Source organism: Varanus komodoensis, unplaced genomic scaffold, assembly GCF_004798865.1.
Source record: "Varanus komodoensis strain SLA01 unplaced genomic scaffold, ASM479886v1 scaffold38, whole genome shotgun sequence".
Taxonomy (NCBI): domain Eukaryota; kingdom Metazoa; phylum Chordata; class Lepidosauria; order Squamata; family Varanidae; genus Varanus; species Varanus komodoensis.
The window spans coordinates 685,635-711,074 of record NW_025335909.1 but is presented as its reverse complement, the minus strand read 5'-3'; the positions used below and the strand labels follow the sequence as shown (position 1 = coordinate 711,074).

The 25,440-nt window shown below is 49.5% G+C and overlaps 1 protein-coding gene across 1 annotated transcript; it reads left to right on the top strand.

Annotated features, from left to right (window-relative positions):
* Positions 1–10,690: 10,690 nt before the first annotated feature.
* YDJC (YdjC chitooligosaccharide deacetylase homolog) lies at positions 10,691–22,053 on the top strand. Its single transcript, XM_044440621.1, has 6 exons — positions 10,691–10,780; positions 16,292–16,470; positions 19,526–19,685; positions 20,445–20,544; positions 20,686–20,863; positions 21,052–22,053. The coding sequence occupies exons 2-6, from the start codon at positions 16,307–16,309 to the stop codon at positions 21,404–21,406; spliced, it is 957 nt and encodes a 318-aa protein (XP_044296556.1). The 5' UTR covers positions 10,691–10,780; positions 16,292–16,306; the 3' UTR covers positions 21,407–22,053.
* Positions 22,054–25,440: the final 3,387 nt, after the last annotated feature.

Below are 25,440 nucleotides of genomic sequence, written 5' to 3'. Positions count from 1 at the left end.
TGAGTTCTAAAGCGCTGCATGTGTGTGGTAATCATGAACGATGATGCTTGTGGTTATGACGGCTGATCTGCCCATGCAGGGAAATCACATAATTCAGTCCTTCTGCATGACTGTACCATGACCTGTGGGTATATCACTCCAAAAATGTGGGTAAGGGTTCTAGGAGGGAATGCTAGCCGTCATAAAAACAAATGCTGGCTACACTGGGAAAACTGAACAAGTCTAAGAGCTGTGTTTCATGCAGAGCTGCCCTTCCAAACACAAGGAATTATATATTTAATATATTCTGAGACACTGTCCTTGAGGTAATGTGATGCATTTCTGGAACTGAAGCTCAGAGAGCCTTGCTGAAGCTTCTGACAGGCAAGGGGACCCATGGAAAATCTTAATTCAGCCCTCTATATTCCTAAGTAAGATAAATATAGAATTTTAAAATAAGCTACATATAAGATTTTTAAGTAGTTTTATGTGCTCCCTGAACTGCAAGGGTTAATTTTAATTTTAGATCTGTTTTCTGTGCAGGGCAGTTCTGAAACATTGGAAGGAATAAACATTTAGAGAGTGCTTTTGAGACTATGCACAGTATACTGCAGAATTTCAGGATCCAAGACACAAATCTTTCACTCCTGGAGTCTCCGTCTGGCTGTCTGCGATTCCCCAGTTGGCCCTTATCCCAATTCTCAACCAATTATTTGCTAATTTGCCAGCTTTTGTGCAGTTTTCCCTACCTTCTAAAACTTCGCAATGCCTCTTGTATTTTTATTTATTTATTTATTTATTTATTAGAACATTTCTATGCCGCCCCTTGCCGAAGCCTCGGGGCGGCTTACAACACAATAAAATACAAAAATAACAATATAAAATTAAAATTAACCATATAAAATAAATAAAAAATATAAAATATAAAAAGAAGTATTATTACTATATACCACAAGGTAGCTTACAGAGTTCTTCACTCCAGTTTAACCTGAGCCTGAGATTGGGTGACTTTGTGGGTGAGGAGACTAGAAATTGGATCCAGGCCACAGTGGTTTTGTAATGAGGCATTATTACAGAATAAACTGGCATTTTTTTTCTTTAAAAGTACTAAGAGAAAGGAGAGAAAGAGAGCCAGTGTGATGGAGTGGTTAAGACCATGTGCTTGGAGCTCTGGGTTCTAGACTTGCTCAGCCATGGAGCTCACGGGTGACTTTGGGCCAGACACTGCTTCTCAGCCAGGCCTACCTCGCAGGGTTGTTGTTGTGAGAGCAAGCTTGAGGGGAGGAAGGGGGGAGATTTATGTACGCTGACTTGAAAGGGGAAAGGTGGGATAAAAACAAAGCAAAACAATAGCTCTATTCCAGACACACTTCTGCAGCTGCAAATGCTAAGAATAAGATCCGATCACCCAGGACTCTTCCTTTCTGCTTTAACGCTGCAGCTCTTTTTTAAGGCGCTGCATTTGACCCTGTTCTTCCAGCAGCTTGTAGCTAAGCTCCCACCACTGCAGCCGCAGCTCTTGGCTTGCTCCGTGAGGACTTCGGGTTTGTTTTGCTTATTATTATTATTATTATTATTATTATTATTATTAAACATTTCTATGCCGCCCCTTGCCGAAACCTCGGGGCGGCTTACAACATGATAAAATACATTGAAATACAATAGTACATAATAAATTACCATTAAATATAACAATACAAAAAATACATTGATTTACAAATACAAAATTAAAATTATCAGTATAAAATAAAAATATAGGAGGAGAAAGAGAAGGAAGAAGAAGTTGCCCAGGCCAGATCATATGTTTTAACAATTGAAATGATGTTTAAATAAAAAGGTCTTTACCTGGCGCCGAAAAACCAGTAACGACGGTGCCAGGCGGACCTCTTTGGGGAGTGAATTCCATAGGTTGGGCGCCACCGCAGAGAAAGCCCTCCTCCGGGTACTTACTCTCCTAATTTCTTTCATGGAGGGTTCCCGGAGAAGGGACTCTCCCGCAGATCTCAAAGGGCGGTCGGGCATATACGGACGTAAGCGCTCGTTCAGGTAGCCAGGACCCAAGCCGTTTAGGGCTTTGTAGGTCATAATCAACACCTTGAATTGGGCCCGGGCTTCAATGGGAAGCCAGTGAAGCTGATGGAGGACTGGAGTCATGTGAGCATAACGCCCCGTCAGCAACCTGGCAGCTCTATTTTGCACCAATTGAAGTGTTCGGACTGTCTTCAGGGGAAGCCCCACGTATTGCAAGAGATGGGCCTAAAACTTGGCTATTGTCAGAAGAGCATTCCATGAAATCGTGCTGGCATCTTGGGTATTTAGGTCTGCCTCATCTGCATTTGCCCCCCTTCCCTGTCAGCTCCACCCATCATTAATTAGAATGCGGCCCCTGAACACTGCTCTGAATGGGAATGCAGCCCTTGGGCCAAAACTGGTCCTGCATCCTTGGTCTAGTCCCTGAATCTCAACCAGCTGTTGCAAATGAGAGAGCCAGTGTGGTGCAGTGGTGAAGAGCGTGGGACTGGGACTGGGACGACCTGGGTTCGAGTCCCTGCTCGGCCATGGAGCCAACTTTGGGCCAGTCCCAGACTCTCAGCCCAACCTACCTCACAGGGTTGTTGTTGTTGTTGTGGGGATAAGATGGAGGAGGAGAATGATGTAAGCTGCCTTGAGCCCTTTGTAGGAAAAGGGCAGGATATAAACCGAAAAATAAGTAAAAAAATAAAAAAAAATGTAGGCAAAGGAGTATCTTCATCATACCAAGGTACCTGTAGACTCCAGGGCTCTCGCCCTGCCCGTACCTGTTTGGAAGACTCCGATTCTGCCCCAGCACCCTCTTGCTTCTTCTGCTTGGGCTTTGGAAGTGGGGGTGGAGTGTATTTGGGTTTGGCAGGGGGCTCCTCGGGCGGCAGCCTTGGCTTTGTTTTTGGGAGTGGTGGTGGCACGTATTTTGGCTTGCGCTGAAGCTCCTCCGGGACCAGGGATTTCCGCTTGGTTTTGGGAAGCGGTGGTGGGGTGTACTTTGTTTTGCCCTTCTCTTCTGCTGAGGGAGATTCCACCTTCCCCTTTTTTTTCTTTTTCCCCTTACTCTTTTTCTGTTTCTTCTTCTTCTTCTTCTTTGTCTTGCTTCCTTCTGATTTGGAGTCTTCATCCGATGTCTCTTCCTCACTCCCAGAAGATACTGAGCCACTTCTCCCTTCCCCTTCCCCTTCCTCTTCCTCTCCCTCTTCCCTCTCCTCCTCCTCTTCTTCATCACTATATCCTATGGAAGAGTCCCACGGCATACGGTGGCCTTCCTCATCAAAGAACTCCATCCCAGTTGCCTCCAGAACTTGACAGACAGCTTGGTTTATAATATCTTGAAGAGCTGCCAGGATTTTATTTTCTTCCAAGAAATCCAAAGCCTGGAAAGGCTGATTCCCTGGATAATACAGAGGAATGCTGGTTGGGGTCGGCCGTTTTAAAACATTGGTAATTTCCTTATGAAGGGATTCTAATGAAAATGACTGTTCTGGTAGCTGCTTCTGAAATTTTGCAAAGTAATTCTTTTTGGGCGGTTGTAGTTGTTCAAATGACTCTGCCAGTTTGGCCCAGATATGGAAATGTTCTCGCTGGAAAAAGTAATTTGGGCTTGATTGCTCTGAAAAGGTCTGTAAAAGAGTAAAGGAGAATGTAAATGCAAGCGAGCGAGCAAGGAAAGTTATTCCAGAAGGAAGTTTGGGACAGACTAATCTCATTTCATATTTTGCAGCTAAGACAAATGCAGAATGTTAAATAGAAACATAAAAGCTGCCATATATTGAGTCAGACCATTTGGCCTGTCTGCCTTTATTAGGGCCGGGCAACATACACCTGCCACGGCTTCTAATGCACCCCCTTCCATCCAAACATGCTCTTAAATTCCAAAAAGGGTTTGAAAGCTGTGTCAGACCTATGGATCACCAAAGAGGCTGAATGTAGCCAATTTAATGATGGCGGAGGATTAAAAGGGTCAAATGAAGCTTCAAGACAAGGAACATCTGACCCATTTAGGGTTCTGTAGCCAAATTAAAAGATGCCTTGGTGGTCCTGTGGAGCGCAGGCCACACCCAGTCCAGGGGCCTCACTGGCTATGCTGTGGGACAACAGCTCCCCGGAAAGCTGGGCAGGACTCTTTCTCCACCCCGCTTGGAATCCATCGCTGCAGGTGCCCAGGATTCCATCTCTTTGGCACATGACATGTGTGCTCTGTCTCTGGTAGAACCAGCCTTCCCTCCTGGGTTGGACCTCTTTGGGCGTCATCACCCTAGACCTCAACCCGGTGTCCTCCAGACGCTTGTGAGGAAGTGCATTGCCATGCATGGCTTACACCGGCTGGGTCAGAGCTAATAAATATCAAGACATCTGGAAGGTCTTATCCTTCGTGAGCAGCCCAGAGATACCTCTGTGTGGAACCCTCCAGAGACACCTTGCTTGGTTGTCTTCTCCAGCTTGGGAAGTCTGGCCTTATACTTATCCAAGAGACACATTTGGCCCTCTGGTCTAGACTGCCCTTTGCTCCTGGTCCATCTCTGCCAGTCGTCATCAGAGCTCAATGTGGTGGTATAATAGCTAGACTGGGAACACACTGAACTATAGGAAATTGACCATGATTCACTGCCAGGGCTAGAGCAAGACTCTTCTTGGATTTCAAAGACAGGCTCCCCCTCCTCTGTCGTCACATTACGGAGTTTCTGGACCGCATCCTCCATGATGCTCTGGAGGCTGTCCAATACATCCTCATCTGCCAGGAAATCCACAAACTCTGAAAATTCAGCAGCAAGATGGCTGCTTTCTCCGGCATTGCTGCTTTCACGATGTTTTCGCTTCCCCTGTTTTTTGCATGGGAAAGGAACGGAAGTGGAGGTGGAAGCCGTTGAGTCTGGATTCCTGAACTGACAGCGAGAAGGTGGTCTCATCATGTTTCCCCAGTCATATGTGGCTCTTCTCTGGCAAGCATTCAGGTTTCTCATCTATGTTGAAGCAAAACAGGAACAGAGGAGACACAGATGTGTTGATTTGCATATATTCACTGGAATAGTCAAAGAAGCATTTGACAAAAGAAACAAGATACCAGTACAGAATAATCTCATTGGGCTGGGGCAGGTGATCCAAGAGAGATCTTTCTCTACACTTTCTTGGACCTTTATATCAGTGTAGGATTTATGGCTCAGATGTCTGTCTTACGTTCCGCAAGGGTATCAAAGAGGTTGAACATAAAATACAATGGCATAAAAACAAGCCTGAACATAGCAATAAAAACAACCCAGTGCAAAATTAATCAGCAGTAAAACTGCTTGCTTGGCAGTGTGCTAGAAGCTCTTGCGCTGGGTCCCATTTCAAGGAAAGCTTAGGCGAAGAGAAGTGTTTTAAGAAGAGGTCTGATGTCAAATGGTAAAGTACCCCAGAGGCGGAAGTCCTATCAAAGCCAGCTTCAGCTCACATCAGCTCTGGTCAGTTTGGTGAATGGTCAGAAAAGTTGGGAGCTGTAGGTCCCAAGCTTCTGGAGGGCCCCAAATTGTGGAAGTTTTCACTAAAACGTCTCAATCCCTTTATGTTTTCTTTTGAGGATCAGTGTGCCAAGCTCTTGATGATTTTAGCGGCTTTTCTACACCTTCCCCAGCTTTGCTTTCCTCAGTATTCTGGCTCTGCAAATACAGCTCCAGAATATTTTTATTCCCCAGTATTCCAAATGCGGTTGCATCTTGGAAGGCCATCAGGGAGAGAAAACATGGTCCTACTTGACATCTACATTATCTTGTTCACAACCCATCTGGTCATCATTCCAGCAACGGGCAGGACCAGAGCCAAATGTGGGTGGCGATGTCACTTCCCTTTCCTCTCTTGTGCGTGGTTCCCTCCACCAGCCTCGCCAGTAGGTCGGTGGAGAGGGGGGGAAGGCCTGGCTGTCTACAAGGTCCCCCACCTTTAATTTACATAAAGGCATGATGATACGGGCAGGTTTATTACCAACCCTTTCCATGATAGGTAGAGCCTGGGGGTTCACGATTGGTTAGTACAGGTATGGGAAACCCAATCTGGTCCTTCCTCTGTTCCATCCCTTTTGCCCTTCCCTGTGCAGAGGCAGGCCCGAAACCTCGAGTTGGATCTTGCAATGGCAAGTCATCCTTTCCTCCTGGAGAGGGGAGCAGATCCCACCTGGCCCAGGCATCCATCAGTCCTCTGCCCCCTGGGTCCTTACCTGAGGCCCCCTGAGGCTCTCATCATCCGCCAGATAGCCAGAGTATCTGCGAGTCACCATGGTGCTGAAAGGACAGCGCCTGCCCCCTCCTCCTCCTCCTCCTCCTCCTCCTCCTCCTCCTCCTCTTTCCGCATGCACAGGAAGTGGCTGTTGTGGTAGGTGTTCCTTTTACATGGAGGGCAGCCAAGAAGAGAGCATGGAGGTACCACCTGCCTGATGGTAACTGAGCAAAGCTTCTTCCCAAGAGTGTGGATTGTGTGGATTCCTTCCTGGAGGAAAGATCTAAGAGAAAACATGGTTGGTGAGAAATGTACATAGATATTATCATTGGAGGGAGGGGAGGGGAGGGGAGGGAGGGAGGGAGAGTGCTTTGAAGAAGGTAGGAACAAGGAAGGAAAGAAAGAGCAAAGAGAAAAGCATACCAGGTAATAGCTTAAAAATCATGGGGTGGGGGGGCAAGGTTAACCCAGTATGCAAGGCAAAGAGCTTCTTTATACTCTTGTGATGTTGTTTTTCCTTTTAAGATCCCATTTTCATGAGGACTAGAAACTCTGAAAGTCGAGACAAAATTCTAAGAACAGACTCAGTGCAGACTTAGCTAGAGTACAGCCTGGCAAGCAAATACCCCCATGTGTGTGGAAATCACTCCTGTTACAGCTGGCCTGGAGCAACCCAGGTGGCCAGACCATCCTGTCCCTGTCTTACCTGAGTCCAAGAAACAGATACCTCCTTTTGCAATTCCGTGCGGGTCTCTGCTGGAGCGAGAGGCCAGGTCAGCTGATGCTGGCACTGCAATGGCGGAGGGCATCTCTAGGCCACCCCAGTCCATTTGGCAGTCAACAGTTCGGATGCCTGAACAGGAGGAATCTCCCAGAATCCACCTGGGGAGCATCCATTGCTGGACAGTCAGCACACACACAAATAAGAGGACCCTCAGAAATCTCCACCCAAGGAAGAGGGGAGGGATCAGAGGAGTGCTGGAAAAGAGGGATGGGAGGCTGTCCTTTTCCTGCTCAGTGCCTGGGATTGAGTCCTGCTGGGAACACGGGAGTCCAGGAGAAATGGCCCAAGGTTTCTCTGCTCTGGGGGCCCAGGGCAGGCAGGAAACGCCACAAGGGGCTGTGTTAGCCAGATGGCGTTTCCCCCTTTCATTTGCCCTTTGCTACTTTGACCTGATCTGCTCCAAAACCTAACCAAGCTTTCCCCCATTCTGTACTTTGTCCCAAATCCTTAACCTTGTTTTCAGCAAAGGAAGAAAATAGGGTTGTGTACTTGGGGGGCTTGAAAAGGGAGGGGCATTTCACAAGAGGCAGGTCTTCCTCTGTGGTTTCAGCAGCCAGGTTGGTGCAAAGTGCAACCTGAAAAGTAGCTGAGCTCCCCTGAGGATGTGGGTGGGTGGCAAAGAAGCCCAGGAAGCAGGGGCGTCCTTAGCCAGTTGTCCTCTTGGGAATGGAGGAGGCTGGGTTTGATCAGTTCTTGGTGGTGGCCGCTGAACTGGTAGAAGCTGACCTGCTGCTCCAGACTTCATGCCCTCCAACGGGATTGTTTACAGGTGCCGGAGCATTACAACTGCCCAACTAGATGGTCTGTCTTAAAAACTACAACTCACAATTGGGCGGTGGAAGGGTGAGAATCGCTCTTTCAGAATGTCTCATCCAGGATCCTAATCCATGAGCTTTCTGAAATGGAGAGTTCTGCCAATGTGAGAAAGGAATTTGGCCCCCAAGGTCCAAGTAGAAACCAAAGAACACACAGAACTCAGAAAGACCCTTCCATTGCCATTGTTGGGTAGGCGATTCTGTTTGTTTGTCCACGTGATTCCATTAATTTACATAGGATGTTCCATAGGATGCCTTTAATTTGCATAGGACATTCCATTCACACAATATTGACTGAAAGGAGGACTTCCGCTAAATCGGGTCAAATTGGTTGTAGGCCATGGCACCCTGAGTGGCCATGGCACTAACCTTTTCAGCTTGGCTGGGGCAGATGTGACACCTGCCACCCCCATCTGCATCACCTCTTCCTCTGAATGTCGAGTTCCATCTTCCTTAGAGAAACAGGGACCTGCTTGCAGTGGACCTGTATCAATGTCCGCACATTCTCTGCCTCCCTTTGCCTGCCCCTGGACATCCACAAGGCAAGGGCAGTTTCTGCCCCTTTGGAACCAGAATTTCCTGCCTGCCCGAATATACTTTCCTTACCTGCAAAAGCAAAGCTATTGGAAGAATGTCGCTTGGCTGCATGCTTGCGGTGAATGGTCTGTAATTCTTTCTTTAGAAAACAACAGCCTGATGAATTATCCTTAAAAAAACAAAACAAAAGAAGCCTTGTCTATTCTAATTCAGCATGTTCTGGACAACATTCCAACCTGTGCAAAGAAGAGCAGGTTCTTCTGCTGAGGAGGTGAAGTAGAGGATAGCTCCTAGTGAGCAGGACCGGGCTGGGCAGCTGCCAAGGGACCCCAGCAGGGGCTGAGTAAGCTGCTCCTTCTCCTGCCCCTGCAGTGGGAAACCTACCCAGTTCCTGGCTGCTTCTTGCCACGCAGCCAAACTGCAGCGCTGACCCGAGAGGCGAGGGGATGAAGGTCTTTTGTGCAAGGGCCCACCGGCCTCTGGTGCTGCCCCCTTGGCAGGGAGTCTATTTGCTTGGGCTAGGATCAGTTTTTCCATCCTGCAGCATCTTTGATGGCTCCGCTTTAGAGGAGCGTAAGAGGAATTTGATCTCCTAAGAACACAGAAGATCCATCTCACGCATCTCCCTCTGCTTCACATGGAGGCCAACCTTTGCTTCTGCGAGCCAAGCCAACTCGGGGCCAAGGTACCTTTGTGACACTTTAAAAACAAACACACTTATTGCGACATAAGCATTCCGGCACAAGGGCCCACTTCTTCAGATGCATGAAATGCAATGCTGAATTGCAAGGATCGTTGGTGGGGAGGAATTGCAAGCCATGAGGCCAGAGGGAAGTGGAGCGCAGAAAGGACTGCTGACGGGTAGCCGTGCTCTTAGCGGCAAGTAATCACAAAACTGTCATTGCTGATTAACACAAACATCCTGGTGTCGGACAAGCCAATTAACACAGGGAATGTTCTAAAAAACCACAACACATTCTTTATCTTGATTCAGACCACAGTAGGTAGAGCTGAGCCTCTTGAGGGATGGCTCGCTTTGTTGCAATGTGCAAAAAACATTTTTTTAAAAAGATGAAGGAAAAGGACGGCTGGATGTCAGCTTCTTACACCAGACATAAAGTTCTGATCTTCCAGGTTTTCTTGGCTACGGACCTAAAAATACTCAACAGGAAGTAAGCCTCATTAATCATGGTGGGGCTAAAGCAGTCCTAGGCTCTGGGCAGGTATTTCAGACCAGGGCAGGTACCCTTTTGTACAAGAACAGCAATTCAAAATCAAATGTAGGGTGATGGCCAAAGGGCCCTGACTCTGGGTTTACTTCCTCTGCCTGTGGCTACTCCTAAGTGTCCAGTGATACCAATGGAAAGATATTTTTTTTTGAGGGTGCCATTATATGCCGGTTTAGATAGAAAAAAGTCCTGCAACTTGTGGCTGCGGAATGCAAAGAGTTCCAGGACTTTTTAAAAGCTTGCATACAAGAGCACCGCTTCATCACCTTAACTGCCATGGGGGAGATTTTGGGGAGCAACTGAAGCTAGAGAAAGAAGTCCCGTTTCCACATACTGCAGTGCCCCTCCCGCAACCCTCTTGGTGACAAAGCCATTTAAAAAGACCCTCCTGGTGATAGGTGCAAGCTTTTTCCTAAGTTTCGCCACCATGGTGGAGAGGGAGGAATTTCCAAGGGATCCCAGGTGGGGAGGGAAAGGGCAAACCGTTCTTTCGTGGACACTGTGTCTCCCAGATCCCATTTCTATATGGGAATTAGACTGCGGGGTGGGGGGGGGGGAGGGTTGACCCCTTGGGGCAGAAACCCCAGAAGCGTCAGGCTCAGAAGCGGTGGCACAGCGCCCCCTGGTGCCTGCACGGATCCCAGCCTGCGGAGGGTAACTCAGGACGGCCCTATAAAAGGCTTCCCTGCGCTCCGCAGGCTGGCTATCCTTGGGCAGGCAGACGGCGGGGGGGGGGGGCAGATCCGTAGCCCCGGGCTCAGCAAGGCCCCTGCGGGGGGTGCAGGTGGCGCCCGAGAGGCAGCGCCTCCAATGGGCGTCTGGGGGTCCGGGCCCTTTGGGGCAGCCCCTCACTCCGCCTCTGCAGGGGCCCGCACGCCTGCAGGTCCAGAGGCTGCCGGCCGTGGCGTGGGGCGCTCCCGAGCCGAGCCGAGCCCCGCCTTGCAGCCGGAGCCCCCGCGGGGCGCCGTCGGGGCGATGCCACCGCGTGGGGCGAGCGGCGCCTCGGAGCAACGAGCGCGCGCGCGCCCGCGGCGCAGTGTCCCCCTCGCGCCACAGGGGGGCGCGCGCGCCCTACCTGCGCTCGCCCGGGCCGCACATGACCGCGCCTCCTCCCCTTCCGCGCTGGGTTGCGCGAGCGTCGCTCGCTGCCGGAGCCACTGGGCGATGCTGCCGCCGCCGCCGCCGCCGCCGCCGCCGCCGCCGCGAGGCTTCCGCGATGGGTGAGTGCAGGGGCCCTTCGCTGCTCGGGGGGCGCCCCGCGGGCCCCGCGCTGGGCTGGGGCGCCGCGGGGGCGCGGGCGCCGGTGCGGCTCCGCAGCCCGCCGGATCGCTCGGCGGCCCTGCCCGGGCCGGCCTCTGGGGAGGGGTCGCGGCGAGGCAGATGCGGCGCTTTCCGGGGGGCAGCAGCGCACCCCGGGCCCCGTCCGGCCGCGGCCCGGGGCGCCCGCCGAGCTGCGAGCCAAGCCGCCCGGGCGCAGTAGGCCTTACTTCCGAGTAAACGCGCTGCTTTTAGCGGTGTTTCAATGGATCTGGATGATTATTATGCGCACATGTGATTTGCGACCGAGTCTCCCGGCGTGCCGTTTTGCTTGCTGGAACGGCGGGATACAAATACCGTAAAAGAATAAATGAGAGGCAGTGAGGTATAATGGTTGCAGAGTTGGACCGGGTCTCAGGAGACCTGGTTCTAGTCCCCTTTCTGCCCTGAAGCTCAGTGGGTGCCCTGGGGCAAGCCACAAACTCTCAGGTTAGCCTACCTCGCAGGGTTGTAAGGGAGAGCAGGAAAATCTTGCTAGCCCTCTTGGGTACCTCGCAAGAGAGAGGAAGGTGGGGTATAAATGCAATTGTGTAACTATCTGATATAAAAGAAGCACCCTATTTCTTCATTTAATTTCCAAGTCCTTGCCTAGCTCATTTTTTTTTTTTTTTAATTTGTTCCATGAGTTACCGTGTAGCAATTTGCTGCTGGGAAACAAAGACCAGCCTGGTGAAATTTATGGCAGTTTTATTTACTTTGTGGATTAGAGCTTACTTTGTCAGAAAGAGAGAGAGCGCTCTTGTTTTTAATGGCAAACGTCATTCATTTTAAACTAGAAAAAGCATCTCCTGTCCTAAATTGCTTGAAATCCAGTTTTAAATGTTTGACTTATCCTTTGAAAAACAGCCCTCAAACCAATATGCCACCTTCACTTTATGTGGTACTCAAATATCGCCGAAGTCTTTCCATTTGCTAAGGGAGCTCCTTGCATCCTTGTTGGACTGAAAAGCTCCCTCCGGTCACCAGCCTTGCGCAAGATCCCAGGGTCAAAGTCTTTTTAAAATGCTGGGGAAGAATAAAGACCGTAAGCATTTCTGATGTGGGTTCATTGTTCCATTCAAACTCATTCAGAGCTCCTTTCTATGAAAATTGTTATTGGGATATTTATACACGGAAGGGCTGTGCTTCAAATGGCATCAGTGGTACCCTAACCCGTGGATGGGCCGCTTGTTCATCAAAACATCTTGAGGGCTACGACTCCCATCATCCCTCGCTGTTGGCTCTGTTGAGGCAGCAGAGCTGTAGGCCAAAACCTCTGGCGGGCCATAAGTTGCCCACCTGGGTATGAACCTTAGAGGACAGCTGTCAAGCAAAACCGGCTTTGCACCGCGGTATTTCCTGGGTTCCTTGCATGGGGCTTGTGCCAGTGCTTTGCTCCAGGAAGCCAACTGTGGCTTCCTGGAGCAATTTGCTAGGATCAGGAAGTAGTTTTTAAGACACACCAGGAAAAACTGTTCTGTGCTGCTCTCTTTTGCACCATAGTACTCTGCTTAGTTGTGGTTTTGTGGTTGGGTTGGGCACTGGGCTTTTGGCTGGCTGTTCTAAGCAGTTGGGATGTCAGTCTTGCCCAGAGGACAAACAAGAAGCTCGGTCAGTCGGGTGGGTTTATTGGATCTGCCTTCTACGGCTGCTCCAGTCCCTCTTCACTCCACATCATCCTATTCGGTATAGATTTCTGACGCTTTGTGTGGCTTTTCAGGGCTGGAGGGGCTGCCATGGGGTGAAGGCAATTGAATGCACTAAGCCTATATCCAACTTCATTTCCTCTAAAAGTAGACCATGACTGGGTTTGGACATTGAATCCACACTCAAGTGTTGCACCTGGCTTGAAAAGTGGGTTGATGTGAACCATGCAAGTGATGAACTACCTGTGATGAGAACCCACGGTCTGTTGTTGGTTTGTAAACTGTGGCTTGTTCAGCATGATTTTTCATCTCAGTTTGCTTCAGGCAACACAGCAAGCCACATGTCAACAACAGTCCTCAGTTTGACGACAACAACCCATTTCCAGCTCTTGTGTGTGGGCTTTTTTTTTTATTGACTGATCCAATCAGGGGATTGGATCCAGATTTGGTTATGCATCATTAAACTCATAGTGGCTTAATTAAGTCATGATTACTTAGCAAGTTAATCGGTTTTTATCTTCTGGGGGGCATCAGGTTGAAGAAGGCCGCCAGGGGAGCAAACCTCTACCAACTTTGTTTTAAATGCTGGGATTGTTTTGCTCTATTTTAACAAAACAATCGGTGTTTTGTTCTGTCTTTGGTGAGCTGCTTTGAAAACTGTGATTAAAAACACATAGTCCAAAGACCTTTATGTTGCTAGTTTTAATCTTCCTATTTCCTTAACCTGCCCAGATGACTTTCAAAAGAAGCAGGTAGGTAAGTCCATCCACACCCCCAGAAGGTGAGATTGCTGTTTATCTTCATTAGAGATATAGCTCACTTCTTCATTAATTGGCCTATTTCAGCCTTTAATCTGCTTTAAAAACTTTTAAACTCACAAGAACCATCCATCCATCTCTGTGCTAGAACCAGGTTCAGCAAAGGCTGTGAATACAATTCCTTTTGTCCTTTTGATGGATGATACCCCTGGCTTCTTGTATGTTTATCCCATACACACATTTATCCATAAAACCTGCCCAACCACCAGCAATTTCTTGAATTCAGAAGAAGAGAGGAGGAGGGGAAAGCCCAGTAAAATGTTACCGACCTGTTTTGAACCTCAGGAGTGGAAGTAGATTAGAACAGGCTTGCTTCATTTCAAAGTTCAGTGAGAGTCTGACGGTGGGGTAGAAAGATTTGATCTCTTTTGCAAAGCGTGGTGAGATGAGGGGTGGGCTAAGTGGGGAGAGAGAACACGTCTGGGTATTGAGAAGGTAATGTGATTGAATGCCAGGCAACCTGTGAGCTGGTTGTGACCTTCCTAGTTGTGTTTATGGCCCAGTTTCCATGCTGTTTGAACCCCCGGAAAGTGACTGCTGTTCATCTGTATGGGCAGGGCTGGATGAGGCAGACCTGTGACCCGAGTGCCACTTCCGAGACTCCTGGGCTTACTGTGCAATCAAGTCCAGCTAATTTCCAGAGAACTGTCCTTCTGTCCTGCTTTACTTTTCCGATCAAAGGGAATCACTGCCAGTTAATTTTGAGAAGGATCCAGTGCAGAAGTGGCTGATGAGATTGTGAAAGTCTCTTGCACAAGCAAAGACATGCCTTTCACAGAAGAAGGACTTTCTGAGGGCTTCCAACTTCCATCCCCCACTGTAGCAGCAGCCAAGCCCCCCTCCACCCCCGCCCGCCTGCTGCCCGATCCCACGTCATGCTCCAGGGAGAGGGCAAAAGGCCGAACCAGGAAGGAGTTGGGAGAAAAGCTTGCTCTGCGGATGAAACTGTTTGCCATTGTGGGTCGCACGACCCACAGCTAGGGCAAAGACCCTCTTTCAGCCCAAGGGCTGCGCACCAACGCTGGGTGAGCGCCAGTGTGGTGCAGTGGTTAAGAGCGTGGGTCTGGGACTCAGACGATGTGGGTTCGAGTCCCCGCTCAGCCATGGTGCCAACTGGGTGACTCTGGGCCAGTCACAGACTCTCAGCCCAACCTACTTCACAGGGTTGTTGTTGTGGGGATAAGATGGAGGAGGAGAATGATGTAAGCTCCCTTGAGCCCTTTGTAGGAAAAAGGCAGGCTATAAATCCAAAAATAAATAAATAAATAAAATAAAGGCTAAAGGGGAAAGACCAAAATCCTCCAGTGCCAGCATATTTTAGCTGAATGCTGTTGATTGACTGGGGGGGGGGGGAACTGGGCAAAAGCTGAGAAGCCACAGAGGGCTTTGGGGCCGAAGCAAAAGTGGGAGGGGTAGGGAAGGGGGTGTGGCCACTTGAGGAGGGGAACCTGCTTGTGGGTGGGGAGGAAAACAGCGTGTGTCCCCCCTTTCCAAATCTGAAAGTGATTCCAGGTTGTGGGGAAGAAAATAGGAATCGAGTGGAGGATGAGGCATTGTAGGTGTCTGAGCAGGTTCCTCCAACCTGGCACCCTCTGGATGTGGTGAACTCCAAGCCCCATCATCCTCAACTAGCCCAACTGCACTGGGGAGGGTGATGGGAACTGTATTCCAGCCCAGGGTGGGGAAGCCTGGATTGGACCAGCACTGGGCTGGCGCAGCTCCGAATTCCCCCTCGGCCATCCAGCGCATCCCCCCTCTGGCTAATGACCCCGCAGGGTTGTTGTGAGGCTAAAACGATGACGTGGGGGAAGCACCACAAGGAGCAGCTCCTGGAAATGCTGTCATACAAGTAACTGTGTTAGGTGCTGTAAGGGGAGCTGCCCACTCTTGTGGGCAGCCGGAGTAGGCAGCTGCAGTGCGGTTCTATACACCTCCTCGGAGACAGACCCCGTGAGTTGAAATGGAGTTGCCGCCCACGTGGGCAGAGGCTGCAGCCTGATTGCCGGTCGCTGGGAGTGAGGAGCGCAGCCCCCGGGTTGGGCCTTACCCAACAGGAACTGACGGGAGGGGGTTTCCGTGAGGACGCCAGGGCAGCCTACGTCACTCCACTTTCCCCTTGCAACAACAGCCCTGCGAGGTAGGTTACACGGACAGGAAGTGCCTGGCCCAAAGTCACTGAGAGAGCCTCATGGCCGAGGGGGAGCGATCTCCTGCCTCTCCCGGGTCCTCAGTCCAGCACTCTGACCACCGCATTGGCTCTCCAAAACATCTGCAGGGTACAGAGGGTTGCAGTGGTAGCCGAAAACATCTGGACAGAGCTGTAGCCCAGAGGAGCAGGCTGCTCAGACCCCCTCACCGTGCTGCTTTACAGCAGAGGCCTGGCTGCTGGCTTGCAGGTCTCATCACCGTGGCCAATGGGAGTCGTAGTCCGGCAGCATCGGGCAGCCAGTGCTTCCTTGTACCCCGGCTATGCAAAACCAGCTCCAACCTCGCTGTGGCTTCCGTGCCACTGATGAGTCAGGTCCTGAACTCGCAAAGAAGAGCATTTGTTCAATCAGGATGTTTGCTTTTCAGGCTCTTTCTAATTTTTCCACGGGGAACTTCTGGCTGGTTGCCGGAAATGCAAAAGCCCCTGACTTTTTAGCTGACGAGCAGTGGGCGGGGCGGGGAGGAGAAGCACCTTTGGGAGGAGAAACTGAACTTGCAGTCACTGCTAACTTCCTGGAACATCCGGAGCAAACTGTTTTGAACTCCACCCTGGGAGAATGGGCAGAGCGGCATAGGTCAGACTAGCAATTACCGAATGCGTAGAAACAGGCACACCAGACGTCATGCCAGCAGTTGTCATCCGTGCTGACTCACGCTTTGATTCACCCCCTACGTGGCCCTCTTATTTCCTGCAGCTCCGTGAGCGCTTCAGCAGCACATGAGTTGGGGCATTTGAGGCCTGACTTCTGAGTTTTCTTCGCAGTGTTCCTTCTTAAGGATGCTGAAGGCTGCAGTGAAGCTCATCGTAACGGGAGATGACTTTGGCTACTGTCCAAGAAGAAACCAAGGCATTGTGGACTGTTTCCTTGCTGGAGCGATATCCAACGTCTCTCTGCTGGTCAATGGCAGCGCCGCAGGCGATGCAGTGCAGCTGGCCAAGAGGTGAGAGGCCACCGCGCTCGGCTCTTCGCTTGCTTCGGTGTCCGGTTTCAGAAAGCCAACAATCAGTAAAACTCAGGGAATGCAGCCAGAAGGATCAGGGCATTGGATCAGCTCTCCTTGACCAGGAAGGCTAGAACTTGGGGGGATGTTCAGTTGGGAGAACGGCAAAATGAAAGCAGGGGCGCGTAGCTGAGATTTATACAAGGAGGCAGAGTGTGGCTGTAGAGAACCTTTCCCGCCCTGTCTCTTAGAATGCTCGCTTTTCCAGACTCACTGCGTGAAGCTGAGCGATGGAGATCCGGGGCGGCAGTGGGAAGGCCTCCTTCACGCAGTGCAGAGTGAATCGACGGCACTGGCTTCTGTGGGATGAGGTTAAAGAGTCTAATGCGGGCAACTTTAAAAGGGGATTAGAGCAACGAATGCTGACCCAGTCCACCCGTTCATCGCCTTGGAGGGATTAGATCCCTTTGTGGAGACCAAAGTGCGTTGATATGTTCTGGATCAGGAGCAGCATCTCTGCAGAGCAGCCGCAATGGACCGCGTGTCCTGTGTGTGGTTCCGCCACACATTCTGCGTGCCCCTTGATCTCAGAAGATGTCTGCAGTGTAGTCCAATTCGGATCCCTGAGTACTGAAACAGGAATCAAAATCGACACTATCAAAACCAGCACTGCTAAAGCAAATATGTATTTGCTCTAATAAATTTCAGAATCAGGACTGCGAAGTGGGTGCAGTGGTGGCCGCAACAGGGAAATCCTAGATTTCACAACCTGTGCCATTCAGGTATTTCGAGAGGGGAGGTCTGCTGAAGGGGCAGTGTCAGAGAGTCATACAGTTGGAAGGTGGCCTTGCAGGCCATCTGGTCCAAGCAGCTGCAGGGCTCAAGTCCCCCATCCAGATTTCAACCTGGCCCAACCCTGCTGAGCTTCCAAGATTAAGCCAGATCAGGCACTTCAGGCTATGTAAGTTTCCTCTTATACCCTACCCCAACCTCTTGCTCTTGTGTTGGAATGCCACCCCCAGCTTCCTGCAGCTGCCCAGGAGAACAGCTTCCTTACACCTCTCTTTGGTAGCCTAAAAATATACCTGCATTATACTCTTATTTTAAAGTACTACCACTTTTGAAAAGCAGCATGTAAAATTAACCGCTTCAAGGTGTCCCTTGACAGATGTTCCAAAGGACATTTTAAATCCACAGTTTTAGTCTCTCTGTCTCTGTCTCTGCCTCTCTCTCTGGAATGCCCAGATTTTCCTTTTGTAAATATGGAAACTTCCTGGCATAGTTTCTGATTAGATGCCAGGATGGGTGTGAAAAGCAGTCTCTGCGAGGGTCTGAAAGCACTTCTTTAAATTTAGGCCAGAGAATTTTATACTGGCATTGCTGAGCATCTTCTGTCAGCAACAGGACGGCACTGAAAATAAAGTATTGCTGTGTGGGATACTCCCAGTTCAGGATACCAGCTGCTCCCTCTTCCCCATTTTATAGTCCACCAGCATCCTGAATCCCCCAAACATGCTCAGCTCTCAGCTCTCATTGGGCCCTTTTTGCCCCCCCCCCATCCCTTGGGGTTTCTTTCTTCTCTGTCTGCACACCTTGGATCATGTCTTGGTTAGTCACCAGCTCAAAGGGAGACTGCAGCCTAGACATCTGAAGAAAACTGAGGTTGGAAAGGGCAGCACTGAAGGAACTAGAAAGATCATCAAGTGTGAGAACGTTTCACCGAAGGCCAAGGCCAAGCTCATGCGCCCTATTGCATTCCTGAAAGCTGGCCAGTGTGAAAGTTGGCGGAAAATAAATGGGAGCATCCGAAACTGGAGGAGCTTTGTGAAGACAGAGGACAGATGGAAAGATGAGCAAGTGGGTCCCGCAGCAACTCAAGACGGAGCTTTCCCTGGAAGCAAAAATGACTGAACGGAGGCTGTTGTACGTTGGGCACATCTCCAGAAGGCAAGATTCTCTGGAGAAGAATCTTGCAACGGTGGTGCTATTTAGACGGAGCATCACCCAGTCTCCGAACTTCAGAAATAGAGGTCATGATTCTGGCAGCTTGTTGTCTGACTCCTGGGCTGGTACCTCTCGTGCTTCTTGCACTGGGAATCTAAGCCAAGGGAGATTTCAAAAAATGTCGAACGTGGTGGATTATAACTTTACAACCTAATTATGTTATTCCTGGTTACTTGCCATTCATGCTGAACCTGAATGCTTGCTGGTTACATCACTGATTAGAAGATAAGCCTCAAGGTAGAAAGGCCCTCAGATGTGGGTTAATCTTTTTCAATGGCTGCAGTGATAAATATAGATGTTGATAGCCAGCGCTTTAATCTGTTTTAACTGCCTCTGCTGACTAAAAGATTTATCCTTGTGTTCTGTAACAGAAATGTTACACATTCTCTCTGGCAGCTGATGATTTATTTGTCTCACTAGAATGTGAGAAGAGCCTTTCCCTCGGCTTGAGGCCTTCCAGATGTGCCGGAGCATAGCTGGGGATGATGGGAGCTGTAGTTTAGCCCAACGTAGGAAGGTTAATTTAGAACCTTGGGTGGATTTTATTTATTTATTTAGAATTTTTGTATGCTGTCCCATTCGCATGAGCCTCGGGATGGCTTACATACCATAATCTTAAAGCAGTATTCTAGCGGAAGAGCCAATGGCTTGAGAACTGGCATTGACCCATCTGGTGAGTAAGTTCAGAGCTGAGTGCTGGTTTGAGGTCTTCCCCATTGGCAGGCTGTTAGTCAGTGGGCCCCTCGGCCAGGAACCCCCAGCAGTGGTTCCATGTTGGATGCTGGCCACCATCTTGTTTGCCCACAGTGCTCTGGCTGTTCTGTTCTACAGCTTCTATAATCCCTCAGGTCAGGGCTGATGGGAGTTGTAGGCCAAAAGAAATAGAATTGCACACCCCTGACTTAATGGGTTCCTCATTAGGGACTAGGAATCATTAAGGATCACTTGGATCTTTTCTATCTATAATAGAAAAAATAGCACGATCCTTTCATAGAAATCCATCATTCCTAAAAGCATTGCAAAATTTGGGTGTTAAATATTCCTTCTCCAGGTACCACATTCCAATAGGACTCCATGCCAACCTCTCAGAAGGTTCTCCTGTTTGCCCAGCACTGAAGCAGAAGTCCTCGCTTCTCAACAAAGATGGGTTCTTTCATGGAAAGATGGGGATCCGGACAGCGTTAGCAGAAGGTCTCCTTAAACTGTCCGAGGTGAGAAGAGGAAAGACAAGTCCCGTCGTGCAAGTTCAGGGTCGTGTGTGGGATATCCCGTGCAGAAATGTTGGCACAACCCTATTAGTTGGGTTTTGGGGCCCATCTCCAGAGGTCCTCTTCATCAGGGGATACATTTTCCAGTGATCGAGGGGACCGGAATTGTCTGGCGCTGCCCACATAATTTGTTTTAAAACATGACGCCTTTTAATGGCAAACTCAGTTTGTGAGTCCACGGTCCATTCAGTGAGTCCACTGAGAAAAGAGAGGAGTGAGGAGTATGCTCAAAGGTGGCCCCAATACTTGTGCAAGGACCCCCACCCAACAAAAAAAATCCCCCCATCCCAAATAGCTTAATTAAGACTTGGCATGCTCTTAGTAAGGAGAGCACAGGACTGAAGTTTGGAAAAGCAAACTAGAACATGGAGAAGAGGAATAGTCTTGTTATGGGTTCTACTCTTTATTCAGATTTTGTACCCATTCAGTCAAGGTTCTGCCAATTCGGGTACCTGAGTGGCTAAGAAATATTGTGGATAAATACGGAATTCCAGGTGATAAGAGTTTGATGGCATTCGCACGCTGCGCTGCTCTTCCAGTTCAGCAGGGAAGGAGGAGTCCAAAGCATTTGTCAGAGAGCAGCCCTGTTTCAGCCTTCCCCAACCTGGCACCCTCTGGACGTGTGGGGTCAACTCCCAGAATCCCCCGTCAGCCGGCCAAGTGCAAACCCGTCAAGCATTCCCTTCTTTTTGTTCTTCTTAGGTGAAGCAGGAACTGAAAGCACAAGTTGACTTGTTCCGTGAGCTAACAGGCCACTTGCCACATCACATGGATGGACACCAGCATGTCCATGTTCTCCCAGGTAGGATGCATCTCCTCTGCATTAGCTGGCCCTAGACATCGTTGGTTCCAGCAGCATCCGTCCTCTCGGAGCAGAAGAGCGTTAGGACGCGTTTGCATCCCTGAATGCTTTCCCTTTCCTCCCCTTGTTTCCCTCTTCCAGAGATCAGACAAGTCTTCGCACAGGTCCTGGAGGATTATGGAATCACGTACACACGCGTGCCGATAGAACCAGACCTTCCCCGGTGCGCTTGGATAGACCCGCCGTTAATGGACTTTTATCTGGGTGTGGAGAAGGACTCACTTAACACAGTGGATGTGTTTAGGAAGCACGGCATAAGGTGAAGCACCCAAACTTTGGAAACGGCACCGCTTTGGAGATCCCAAAAGCAGTGTACAAGTGGGTCTGCATAAATAAAAACAGACATGCCAGGATGGTGGGGGGAAAAAAGAAAGAGCCCCTCTTTCCCCATAGGGTTGCTATCCCTTGAGCCATGTGATTTAACATGCCTCTTTCTTCCTGTTCCAGGTGGCCAGACATTTATATTGGGTTGAGCACCATGGGAAAAAATATGTCTGTCATCAACATTCTTAGTGCCATTGATAATGCCGTTGGGGCATATCTAGCGAAGGAGGACCCCTCCGCTCCTTCCCGCTCACTCTCAGGCCCCGAGCACGAAACCAGGAGTTTAACCATTGAGCTGATGACTCATCCGGGGTACCCCAGCCTTCCACCCGTCGGAGGCTGTGGTGAGGGGCCGGATGATTTCTCGCAGTCCTGGGAACGCTTGCATGAACTTGAAACGTTGAAGAATGCTGAGCTGCAGAGCCATTACAAAACACGGAACATTCAGCTGTGTTCGTTTAAAGATCTCAAGATGTGACCGCCTGGAAGGGTTCATTGAGTAGTTTCTGTATGGATTAAATGTGATGCCAACTCAGTCGGAGGGTGCAGCCTCCAAGCGAAAGAGGCGTCTTGGTATGGAGAGCTCCACTGCTTCCTTCCTGGTCCTCAAGTCTCGGGGGACAGAAGTGCCCCCTCTCTGCAAAAAAGGGGAGGAGGAGCTGTCTTTCTGCAGAAGGAAGGTCCTAGTGCGGTGGCATCCCGGCCTTCAGGAAGAGCAGAGAAGGAGCCATACAGCTTAAGATCCCAGGAGTGAATTAGCGAATATGCAGAAAGATCTGTTCAAACCTGGCAGTAAAAGCAGCGGTGCTGGAGAGACTTGAGGCGTTCTGTTCCAACCGGATGCTTGTGGGACCATCACAAGGTGGCCACGAGCAGAGCATCATCAGAGCGGTATGACAACGGAACCAGTGAACTGGGGAGGTGGTGGGCTCTCCTGCCCTGGAGGCATCTGGGATGCAACTGGGCAGCCCTCTGAGAGGGATGGTTTAACTCCGTGTCCTGCAGTGAGCAGGGGGTTGGACCTGATGGCCCTCTGGCCCCTTCCAGCTCAACTATTCTACGAAGCTCTCTCTGGGTTTCCCCCACAACTGCTATGGAGACATTAAAAAAGCATTTTGCACCTGATTATTATGTTACTGTTATCACTGGCCTTTTTTCATCTTGCGAAGAACTCAAGGCAGCTCACAGCTCCTCCTCTTGGTTTGGTCTTCACAACAACCTTGTGAGGTAGGTTAAGTGCCTGGCCCAGCAGTTTATTTATTTATTTATTTATTAAAACATTTTTATGCCGCCCCATTCGCCGAAGCCTCGGGGCGGCTTACAACATAGATCCAGTGGATCCAGTTCCAGTGGGTTCCACAGCTAAGGATGTGGGCTCGCTTTTTTTGCACTTCTGTGGAATGAGCATATTACCAGCTACACTCTGTTGCATAAAAGAGAAAGTGAATGTATCACAGGATGGTAACATCAATCCCATCTATGATTTTCTTTTTCATGTATAAACAAATGGGATCTGGCACAAAATACTGTATCCTGTTTCAACTGTACTTCGACAAGCTCTGGGCTTCTGCAGCATACCTTGGTTTGACGCTATTTCCTTGCCACCCAAGTTTGCTATTAGGCGTAGTACTAGCGAGGCCTTAAAGACTTTTACAAAAATGCAAATTGAATGTGCTGGGTAGGTTTTAAGGGTTGTTTTGTTCTTACAACAGACTGCTTACTAATGCAAATTAGGCTCCCTAGAAGAGGTCCTTTTTCTCCCTCAGTGCCTTCTTCCTTTCCTTTACCTAAACCAAAGGCTACAGGAGTGGAATGTCAACCCTCTAGTCCTGAGTGCTTTGTGAAATCAGCCAGTTTTTCAGGATGTGTGAGACTCAAGGACACCTGCCCGCCCGTACTTCCTGGCTATCTCCATGTTGATAGACAGAGAAAGCTTATGGCAGTGCAGAAAACTCAGGAATGGAAGGCGTTGCCTTCTACTGAGCCGCCCAGCGAAAGCAGTATGATCTACATTGGCAAGAAGTGATGCCCAAGGAGTTCAAGCTGAAGTTTCCCCAGCCCTGTGCGGAGATACTGAGGCCCCAAGGGCATAAAGCTGCCAGTCTCCGGCTGCCTGGTCCTCTAGGCATGCCCACCACAGGCCACAGGTCCCTTCCTTGCAGTCTGGAGTGCCTCAAACGTAGGCCCTAAATCCAGCCCGATGGGGGTTGCAAGAGGGCATTTCCCCATAGCATCATTTCATGGGTTCCTCGGTTTGTAGTCCTGCCCCTTTTCTATCATTCTTTCACTGCATTTAAACCCTGCCATTTTCCCTCCTGGGAGGAGCCCAAGGTGGCTTGTGTACTTTGCCACTCCGTTTCCTCACAGCAACCACCTTTGGAGGTAGGACAGGTGGCGAGCAACTGGCCCCGAAGTCTCCTGTTGAGCTTCAAGGCTGAGTGGGGACTCGAATGGCGCTCTCCCAGTTCCCCAGTCCCAAAACTCTGAACTGCCATGCCATGTCAGCTCTTAAAAGCTGGGATGCCTTTCCTAAGGCTTAGTTCCTGGCAGTGAGAATTCTAAGTTAGAATCTGGCATTTTGGTTCTGCCTCCTCTGATCTTCAGTCCACCCAAGCGCTTCTCCAGAAGTATTGATGCATAAGTAAGCACTTCAGTGCACTTACATTTAATTCTCTTTAATGCGTGAAGGGTACGCTGAAGCTCCTGGTTGTAACTGACATCAGAGAGAGGAAGGGTGGGCACAAGACAGGCTGCTTCGCTCTGCTCCCACAGGATGTACCTACTAGAAACCCTGCAGGGAGCACAGATAAGAGGCTGCAGCCTTGGAAGGCAGGAGGCTGGCAAAAGCCCCAATTAAATCCCTCCACTGGGTCAGCGTACTGATGCTTTCGGCCCGCACTCTTCTCTCGGTGTGACATCCCCACACACTTGTGAGAAGAAAGGGAATGATCACCACTAGTTTTGAGTTTCTTGGAGAAGGTGGCAGTGGCAAGAGGAGGGTAAAAAAAATACAGTAAAAGTCACCTTACAGTGCAACTGAGTCACAGTTGTATTTTTTAAAAACGTTGGAAATCAGTGCTATCCTGAAATTATATCTACATAGCCAACTCTTGGTTTCTCCTCATCTATGTGCAAATTTGCCACTGAAGAGGCATCTAGACCATAAGAGCACTTGCCATAATAAACTATTTAAGGCACTATAGTACTCAACAGTATTACCTAAAATGCACCCTTGTATGAGAAAGGATTTGAGTACGCAAGGGTGCAACCCAGGTTTGAATAAAGTACAGGAACCCAATTAAAAGCTTCCCAAAAGATAAGCCAGCGTAACAGACCATGAAAGACAAGATCTGGAACCTTCTGCACAGCAAGGACACAGAGCTACAAGTCGCTTAATTGCATGCCCTCCCTTCCCACACACGCCCAAATATACTTTCGGGGGGAAAAACTGAAATCACTGAATTGTAGCAAGGCAATACCCCTAGGCTGCTTCGGCTTAGTATCTGTGCAGAACGGTTTTGACAAACCTACATCAACGCGCAAGGGAAATACGCCATGCCATAGAGCCTTTGAGAGCATTTTATTCAGGGCAGCAGAATGGAATCGCAAGAAAGCCTATACCAATACAAGAAAGGTGGTGTAGACTTGGAGATCTCAAAAACTACAAGTTTAGAATCCAGCTTTGTTTTGGAAACCAGACAGAACCAAAAGAAGGGCAGGGGGAAGAAGTGCGAACGCCTGAGTTGACAGTACATTACCATAATACTATGCATTCATGCACACCTCAGTTTTGCTGGACTAAGGGGACCGCTTGGCTCGGACTTGAACGAACTCCCGCCTCTATGTGCAAAACAGAAAGGATGTTGGGACTTGGAGGCTTCCGTTTCATTCTCCAGCTCCTTGTACCATGTGTAGAAGTGAACATCTGACCCACCGAGAGGATTCAATATCCGGGAGCAAGAGCACTTTGTAACTTTCAGGAATCAAGTGTTCATTTCTACATGCAACTTGGCAGGCACAGCAGAAGGGTTCTCACAGTCAAACCACAGCAGGAGTGGAGGAAGAGCTGAGAGGGAAGAGAGGTTCCAAAGTTAGCATAGGTGGCGCTAGAAACATCTGCTGCAGCTTCAGCAGCCTGCCTCTCCATCTCGATGAAAATAGGCCTCCTCACTGGTTTTGTGATAGTTTTCTATGTTGTGTTAGTTTTCTGTGTGGTCTTTCTAAAGGCCTGTTTACTCATCACATGCTTCATGAGCCAATGAAAATCTAGGCAAAAGTTTTGCAGGGAACTTTTGAGGGGTGGGACTGAAAGGAAACGGGGCACCTGCTAAAGGAAGAGGCAGTGGGATTTGAAGCCTTCCATTAAAAGAAAATTATCTGTTCTCTAACAGATGTGGTTTGATTGTCCTGGGGCTCGGTAGAAACCTTGCTTGTGACCTGATACAACTGTAGCCTAATGGAAACCAGTTCCAATATCAGGAAAGAGTTTTTCTTTAAGTGTGTACTCCCACA

Excerpts from the sequence above, each read along its gene's own strand:
- YDJC (XM_044440621.1), top strand. The coding sequence starts at position 16,307 with ATGCTGAAGGCTGCAGTGAAGCTCATCGTAACGGGAGATGACTTTGGC. Across the intron at positions 16,471-19,525 it reads GCAGTGCAGCTGGCCAAGAG|GTACCACATTCCAATAGGAC; the intron begins GTGAGAGGCCAC and ends TTCCTTCTCCAG. Across the intron at positions 19,686-20,444 it reads GTCTCCTTAAACTGTCCGAG|GTGAAGCAGGAACTGAAAGC; the intron begins GTGAGAAGAGGA and ends TGTTCTTCTTAG.